We start from the raw sequence: 9288 nt of genomic DNA, 5'->3' as shown, positions 1-9288 counted from the left end.
CCAATATTCTGATTGGCTTCAGAGTTTCAGGGACTGTGTAACCCATGTAGCCTCCTGTAACTGTGAGGTCTATTTAATAAAACGGTCATTAGTTTCAAGAAAGTGAAAATAACTAACAAAATTTCAGGGGGAGGTAATGACTAATTTATTCACACCACAAACATATTTAGAACCCAAATTAACTGGTGGTATGATCCGCATCCACTGTATGGGCACTTACCATGTTAAAAACATAAAAAGCTCATAGAAATAATGCCCGTTTTATTGCCCACCTCAGTCAGTGCTATTAAACTAGCCTTAAGAGTCTGAGGAAAACATAAGCACGTTAGAACAACATTCATTGGCCTGCTGCTTTCTTTAATATTCAGTCTCTATATACATCCACCTCAGGGCTATTCTCATACATGTCTGCATGCACGCATGCACACACACTTTATCACACTTACAGCCTCATCTACACTCTCACACATACTTACTCCCTACACAAGCACCCATGTCCACATTCCAATACACTCACACACCTAACATACTCTGTTACACATACTCCCTACACAAGCACCCACATCCACATTCCAATACACTCACACACCTAACACATACTCTCTCTCACACACACACTTATAAGCACTCACTCACATACCATAGAAAGCAAATTAAATCTTTGATCACACCGTCTCCACAAAGTTATTGTGGAAGAGAAGGAGGAAAAAAAAGGGTGGGTTTGTATTTGGCTACTTTTGTGTAGAGCACAACTTCTTTCACTAAAGAGATGTATTATTCATAGGATAAGCTCATCATGGAATACAAACCTAAACACCCTGAGGTTTTTATATATGGCAGTAATTAAGCAGTGAATTCAAGGAGGAAACCAGACTTTTCTTCTTAGCAATAAAAGCTTCATTTGGAGTGAACATTATACTAGCTACAGGAGAAATGCAGATTGCTTGAGCTGCAGTCATATCAGGTAGCCTAACATGTCACAGGTGAGCATGTAAAAGTGCAAAATGGCATTCTCCTGATTTATAGACATATTTATCATCTTTGACATTATAATATTTAATAAAAGAACTACACAGATTATAGCTGACTTTTTTCATCATTATTGCCGTTTGTTACTGCATTCCTAATGGAAAAGAGTTCAGTATCATCAGTGAAATATGCAAAAATATGCAGAATTTTACCCTGAAGGAGATTATGCTGGAAACTCAGGCAAAGGGGCTTAACATAATAGTGCACTAATAAGTCCGCTCTCTGCATTTGAAGATTTTAACTTGTGCTCTGTCACCATCCGTTGTATCTGGATTTCAAACCACAGCAGTGTATCTGCAGCTCTTAAATCTTAATTAGGCTGGCAAGCAGACCAGCCCATGAGTAAGAAGAAAAACTGAAAAATGGGCTCGTGCATCACACATTGTGTAATTCGGGGAGGAATGCAGAGGAAAATCATAGGCACTGATGCTGCTTTATCACTGTCGTAAGCCAGTTTCCATCAGTGTTTGCAGAACTCCAACACATTGTGTAAAATCTGTGAAAGTTTGGAAGCTGTTGGCATAATTAAGTGGGATTGTGGTAAAATACCTCCTAGGATGAAAGATGTCATCACAGTAAATACAAATATGAGCGGTCTTCTGAGAAGACCCAGTGAAATGCAGAGACCAGACTTCAGTTTGTAGTAGCTCTGTCTACACAGTCATGTAGGAGGCATTTTCTTGTGTCTCCAACAATGTATATCTATTTGAATAGAAAGACTGAATTTTTAGTTTTCTCCATATTCATTGTGGCCATATTAGGATTTAAAGTTTTTTTTAAATAATTTGGTACATTTAAATCCCTGAAAACAGGTTATACCTCAGTCCTGGGATCATCATAGAAGAGTTCCAATGGAACTGTTTCATTTGGTGAACAGGGCAAGAGGAAGCCAAAGAAGTACACAGAAAAAATAACTGCATTTCTTGGAAGAGAAGCATTTACTAGATTCAGCAATGTGAAATGCATAAACATATGGTTTATCTCGCTATACATTTTCTTCACTCTAAAAATAATACCTTGTGCAACCTTAAAGTGCCTTATTCAGGAGACTTGCTTACTTTCTATCAGTGAATGATTTTACAGAGTGAAATATCAAGAAGCATTTTAAGATTGCATTCACTTCATATGTTGTTCCTGAGATATATAAAAAAGATCATTTCTAAAAGTCTAGGTTTTCATGTAATAGACTTGGTTTCCTAGTAGAGTGAACTTCTCATGAAAGCTCTAGATACAATTGAGTTTTCTTTCATGTCTTTAAAGCTCTTTAAAATTCATGAATTTTCTTATCATTTTTGCAGGAAAGCAAAAGTATTTCCAAATCCTTTTTGAATTTTGTATTTAATATTAACATATTTGAAATGTTACAGAAATAGATGGAGTGGAATAAATCTTACAATAAGGAAGTAGTTGATTTTTGATGCATTTTAACGTTACCAATAGGTCAGTTATTCCTATTAAATTGGTTCCATTACCTGTCACCGAGCTGTCTAGATTGTCCATACTGGATCCAGGAGTCTGGTCCAGCGCTCTCAGGGGCCTGGGGATTTCTAAAGCTTCCTCTTCGTCGTCAGCATCATCATCTGGAACATCTGTTTCCAAATCAGAAATCAAGGCTCCGGACACATAACCTAATGGTGGAACCGGAGGCTGTGGAGGTTGATTATTGCTTTGAATGTGCCTAGAATTCAAATGAAATTTACAAAAGAAAAGCAACTCATTAACATGCAACAAAATCATAATTTTAATGAAATGCATTCTATAGTGACTCATATTGTCTTCTTCCTTTCCATTAACTAATTTTGGAGCTCGTAATGCTTTCAGCAGAGACAGTGACTATGAATATAAGCTTCACCAAACAAGGAAAACATAGACCACTAAACTCTTCTCTTGGGCTAATACATGGAGGAAAAAAGTACGGACCCAGGATTTTTGTGAAAAGAAGTCATCTAGAGGGGACTAGGAATATTCGCCACGAGTAACTATTTAAAGTGGACATTTTTCTCCAAAAATACTATACCTTTGTTCCCAGTGTAGTGTCAAAATTCTACTCAGTCTGTGTAACCCATGCTGCCTGCTGGCCCTTATGAAGAAAAGATGTCACATGAGGACCTAATATTCCCTACCTCCCAACCCTGAACATATTCCCCACCCTAGAAGGCTTCCTCCCCCCACGATCCCTCTCACATCAAGGCTGGAAGGTGATTTCCACATTCACTGTAACCCAGTCTAGGGCGGGCACAACTGATTTCTGCTCTAGTAGCTATTTACGCATCTGTCTCACTCACCAAAGTCTTAAACTCCTCAAAGGCATAAACGATTCATCTAAGCATTCTCTGTGTTTAGAACACTAGTGTATTACATAAACCTTCTGCAATGAATAAATAATTCTAATCTCAGCCTTATGAAATAAATAGATCATGCATTATCAACTCTTATTTATTTCTTCATTCATTCATTCATTATTTATTTTGAGAGACAGAGTCTTGTTCTGCCACCCAGGCTGGAGATGCAATCATGGCTCACTACATCCCTGACTTCCCAGGCTTAAGTGATCCTCCTGCCTCAGTCTCCCAAGTAGCTGGCATTACAGGTGCGCTTCACCACGCCCAACTAGTTTTTAAATGTTTTGTAGAGTGGGACTATATTGTCTAGGCTGGTCTGAAACTCCTGGGCTTAAGCAAGCATCCTGCCTCAGCCTCCCAAAGTGCTGGGATTACAGGCACGAGCTATCATGCTTGGCCCAACCTTCTTCAGAATTTATTAAAGTGAAGGTCAAATTTAAGTGACTTGTTTCAAACCAGGTAGCTAACAAAATGTGAAGCTGGGCAGTAAGGTCCAGTTGATTTGTTTTGAGTCTACTCAGATTTTCTTCAAAACCATAAAATGCTAAATGAAATCAATTCATTGTTATTTGTTACCAGCATTAAAAAGTGAATGTACTACATGTTTTAACATAGTATTTTCTTTGCCTTCATAAAAAAGGTAAGGTATTTAATATCTCCTATTCAAGGGAGATATTAAAAAGTACTATGCATTTTTAGTGTTGGCTCGTGAATGAAAGACATTAGACTATTTTTCTCTGTCATTTGCATGCTTTGGGGAAAGTATTTTAATCTTCCCGAATTTGTTTAATATTCCTCTCCCAAATGGCTTCTTGAACTTGTAACCAACCTCAATGTTAACAGGATTCTTGATATTTCAATGTTAAAACAATTTCTAGTTCTGGAAGTTACCTCAATATCATCAGACCCCAATCTTCATTCTTTAATAGATTAGGAAGTTGAGGCCCCAAGTTAGTATTTGGCATTCATCACAGCCTGCTAGTTGAAAAATCAGAAGAAATAGCAAGTTTCCTAAGTATTACTACAGAAAAGCTTGAGGCTAGATGAGCACATCTTGCTATAAATGTTGCCTCCAATCTGCTTATGAACTGGCAAGGGAGGCAGCCAAGAGATGAGCCACAGGCTATAGGGCAATGTGATTCATTCTCCTATAAGGATGTGGACTTTGGTCCTGGAAAGCATGGATCAGACCAGCACTCTGGTCCCTACATCACTGTTGACACCTCTTGATAAAACAAATATACCTTGATGGATGAAAAATGTACTCCTATTTGAGCAAAATTAAGAGGTAAAATGAAATACAGGAAGAGGATACATAACCCATTTATAAGTATCTTCCAGTGACAGGCACTGTGCTGTTTACTTCATCATTAATAGAAACAGATCCTGCGAGGTGGAGCCTGGGAATTATTATTTGTTCAACGGTCCTCCTATGATGTCGACGTGCAACCCGGATGGAGAGTCACTTCCAAACCAGAAGCACATGCAGGCTCATAACTCCCATAGGTAGAGTCAGCCAAGACGTTCTGAAAGATTGCTGGTTGAGTAGGAACACACTCAGAAAAAGAAACAGGGTGTCCTCTATGGGTGTTTGGAGCAGGTGGAGATGAACTAATTTGTTCATTCTTTTAGCAAATATCTATCAAGCACTTACTAAGTGGTACACTCTTCTAAGTGTGGGAAGACAGCAGTGAAGAACTCAGGGGTGAAAACCCAGGCCTTTCTAAATAACAACAGCTAATACACAGCCAGGTACAGTAGTATATAAGTTCATACTCATTTCATTCTCACAAAAATTAGGATATGTAACAGAAGAATTGAAGCTCGACCCAAGAGAGATTAGGCCTTTGCCCTCTACTCCCGGGAGGTAATCTCTAAGCCCTTAGAATGTCCTGCTTGATGAAAGTCTCTCTGTTTACCTAGAGACCTTAGGCTGCTCCAGAAAGCACAGCAATATGATTTATGGTGGGGCTTGGAGTTGCACGGTATCACCTCAGCCTCTGGAGGGGCTGGAAATTGAGGTCAGCCATGTGGGTAGTCAACAATGTCTGTGTGACAGAGCCAAAGTGAAGTCGCAGGACCTCAGGGAAGGTGTGCCCATCCCTGGTTGGCAATTCTCCCTGGTGTTTAATGTCACGCTTTTTGTTGGGAAAGTAACGCTGTCTATGATCCCACTGAGAGAGGACAACTGGAAGCTCTGCTTTGGGAATTTTCCTGGACTATGTCCCATGCATTTCTTCTTTTGGCTGATTTTAATGCATATCTTTTCACGGTAATAAACTGTAGCTTTGGGTGTAAAATCTTTTGGTGAGTTCCATGACTTACTATAGGGAATTCTCAAACTTCAGGGTGGTCTTAGGGACCCCTGAAACTTATACTTGCTATCAGAAATATAGGTGGTCTTGGGGGCTGCCCCCTAATTTCCTATATGAGCTAATTACTATTATCACCATCATTTTACACGTGGGGAAACTATAGCATGTAAATGTTTAGTAAGTTGCCCAAAGTCATGCAGCCAGTAAGACAGGTTCATCTCCACAGCAGTAGTCCCGACTTTGGCTGTCGCAGTCAAATTCCAGATCATGGCGGTCAGAATGTTTCTCTGGGAGTGGAGCCCAGGTACCAATATGTTTTAAGGTTATCCAAATGGTTCTAAAATGTAGGCAAATCTGAGAGCCCTTCAGCTTGAGTCTGTGCTTTAGACGACCAAACGGCATTGCTTCATTAATTAACATGAAGGAATTCTATGGCTCTTGAAGCAGCTGACTTCAACTTACATAGTGATGTTTTATAAAAAGCAGATTGATGAAAAATAATAGCGTTTAACGGCAAGTTGTCTTTGACCTTTGAGAAAGCATCTGACAATTGTTGGAAAATGTTCAAGATTGTCTTATCTTAAGAAAAGAGGCTATTTGTAATGATCTTTAAGTAATACTCCTGCTTTTGGTATCTCTACGTACAGTTAGCTGTATTTTAAAAATAAATACTTCATTAATAATGAGCATAAGAATTATTTATCCCCAAGGCTAGAACTATTTTAAAAAACAAAACAAATACTATTTAAAAAATTTACTCAGACTTCAAGCACAAAGTGTAAATCAACAGAAGAAAATTGGAGTATGACATGGAGATTTAAAATAGTGATGTAACAGTCTTGCCTTTGAGAATTAAAATAGAAAGATTGAATAACAACAACAAAAAAAACCTGTATAAAAGTGTGAGAGTGAGTCTCATTTATATATCTGTGTTAATTCCTCAGGATACCTAGGTAAATTGCCACCTATAGTTTATAGAAGTTTATAGATTGATTAGAAAAAGAAATGTGAAATATTTGATTACTCCTGCTTTTCATGCATTTACTGACACTAATATTGTTGTTTTTTTCTGTTGCATTTAACCCAGGTAAAGAGAGTCTTTTAATAACTAATACTGACCATATGTGATTTGCAGAAGTTCACATTTACATATTGACAACCACATACAGAATTAATCACAGGCACTTTGAGGAATCTGAAATGAGTCTTTTATTACATCATGGGATGTGAGTTCAAGGATATGCTAACTGAAGATAAACCACAAATTAGAGAAGATTCTGGTGTAGCCAAGAGCACTTTAGCCTGAAATACAGCAGATTTGAATTCTTGCTCTAGTTCTAATTTTAGTTCTAGTTCTAGTTCCAGCTTCAGTTCCAGTTCCAGTTTCAGTTCTAGTTCTAGTTTTGGCCAAATTATTTAACACTTCTGCAGTGAATATATTTATCTAAATGATTAAGGAGTTATACAAAATCACTTTTACACTTAGCTGTGTAGTTCTATCAGAATCTCTTGTGAATTTATTTAAAAAAGCCCATGTGTTGAAAGTATGGGTCTCTTGACTTAATGAAGATATTTACCATGTTTGTTTTGCTATATCAAACTGATAGGCTCTTGTCAACTCATCCAGGTGAGCCTGCAGCATGGGTTGCATCTCTTCCCGTGGGGATGGAGTAAGAGTTGCAGTGGACTGCTGTCCAAAGGAGATAGCAGGAGAAGAAGCCACGCCTCGGACAGGAGGTGTTGGGACCCTATCATCATCTTCTTCCAGTTCATCTTCCAGACCTTGATGTAAGTAAGTTTGTACTGGCAATGGTGGGCACCAGCTATCACTGTCATAGCTGAAATTAAATGAGAAAAATATGCACATTGACACAAATACACATACACATACATGCACGCAATTATACTGGCAGTAAGTAGCAACCACATGGTATCTGAAATGCTCTCGCGGTTTATGTCTTCCTGAAGCTGTTGGTGTTACCACAGTAAATCACCTGGCTGTTATCTTAACTTCTAATTGTAATTACATCTGTTATCTCAATATCTTAATTTATTCTTAAAAGACCTTATTAGCTAATTGTTACCCCACAGTTACAAGAGGCAATAACTTCCCAACAAACTTACTCATGTGAAAAAACCAAATTGCTAATTAAAGACAATTAATGAATTTAGTGCTCGTAGATTTAACTACTTCCTTCGCCTGTTCATACTTGTGTACCAACATTACATGCCAATATAGCTGATTGATTATCTAAGAAGTATTGGAGAATTTTCCTTATTCTTATTCTAGATATCTGACAACCTTTCATTCCATATGTCATTAAGACTATGATATAAATGCATTCAGTATCTCTTTGATTCTCCTAATTTTCTCAGTAAAAACCAGTGTTCTTTATCTTGTCATCCAAATGCAAAACATAAAATGGGAGTTCAAAACCTTGCCCTATAAAATAAAAATGATACTTCTATTGTAGTAAAAAAAGTTTAGCATGCGATCTATCCTTTTAAAAAATTTTGAGTGTAAAATATAACAATTATTTAAAATTTTTTTAGGGACTGTGGTCTGCGAATATAGAAAATTAATCCAAAAAATTTTAACCATGAGACAAAATCAATAGCATTTTTATTTCAATTCTCTGTAGTCCGAATACTTTCAGAAATCAAATAGATTATAACATCCTTTTAAACACAGACAAGGAAAAGATAAATAATATTATTCGATATAATGGTCTTATAAATTCAACCTCTTAAATATCTAGTGAATCTTTCTCCTACACTTCATCCCCACTCCCACAATCACACATCAGTTTCCTGCTGTAAACTAGCTCATTAACTTTCTCCTACTCTTCTGGTATCAACTTCTCTTCCACCCTTTCTCACCCACATGCAACAGAATTATGTCTCTAAAATCTTCATTCACATCATGCTTAAACCTAAAATTATTCAGTGATTATAACTAGCATTATTTTAAAAAAAAAAGACCTCTCCAACTCATTAGGTGGGTCTAAAAAACCCATCCTCATCTGATAAACCCATCTTTCTAGCTTAATCTCACACTATTTCCTCAACATCCATATACTCTATTTTTTTCCAAAGTCTGCCTCTGTTTATGACTGCTCTTAATCACTTGCTTGTAAGTGCCTACTCCTCCTTCAACCAGAGTCACTTCAAATGTCATCAGTTTTGTGAAGTCTTCTCTTCCCCACTCCAAATGGAATTAATCACAATTCCATAATGCTTATATTGTGGTACTCCCCATATTATATTGAGATTATTTGTTTCCGTGTCTCTTTTCTCCCACTATTTTGTGAGATTCTTAAATTCAAGAAAGCTGTAATTTTCAGCTACTTCTTGTACCTAGTACAGTTTCTTGTACATGGGAGCTATTCATTAGGGAAACTGTGGTATTAGTAAATATCAGAAATCTACATCTGTAGTCTTGATCCTTCTTACAAACAGTAACTCATAAATGTCCGGATGATTCTTGAATATTTCACTTGAAAGCCTTTTCATTTATTCTGTTTAAAAGCTGAATTTATCATAAAATTTGAACTTGTATATTTATATTGGTGTTATTCATAATTGCCAAAATGTGGAAGCAA

The 9288-nt window shown here is 37.2% G+C and overlaps 1 protein-coding gene across 5 annotated transcripts in view; it reads right to left on the bottom strand.

The window, feature by feature from the left end:
* Positions 1-9288, bottom strand: part of ROBO2 (roundabout, axon guidance receptor, homolog 2 (Drosophila)) — a 625987-nt gene that overhangs the window by 24517 nt on the left and 592182 nt on the right. For all 5 annotated transcript variants that reach the window (XM_011966113.1, XM_011966115.1, XM_011966117.1 and 2 more), the window contains 2 exons: positions 7264-7524; positions 2502-2707 (listed from right to left, as the gene is read on the bottom strand). In XM_011966113.1, coding sequence (XP_011821503.1) covers positions 2502-2707; positions 7264-7524 — 467 coding nt within the window. The remainder of the gene's footprint in view (positions 1-2501; positions 2708-7263; positions 7525-9288) is intronic.

This window comes from Mandrillus leucophaeus, unplaced genomic scaffold (assembly GCF_000951045.1).
Source record: "Mandrillus leucophaeus isolate KB7577 unplaced genomic scaffold, Mleu.le_1.0 Scaffold745, whole genome shotgun sequence".
In the NCBI taxonomy this organism is placed as follows: domain Eukaryota; kingdom Metazoa; phylum Chordata; class Mammalia; order Primates; family Cercopithecidae; genus Mandrillus; species Mandrillus leucophaeus.
Note: the sequence above shows the minus strand (reverse complement) of the source record. Positions and strands in the feature narration are given on the sequence as shown.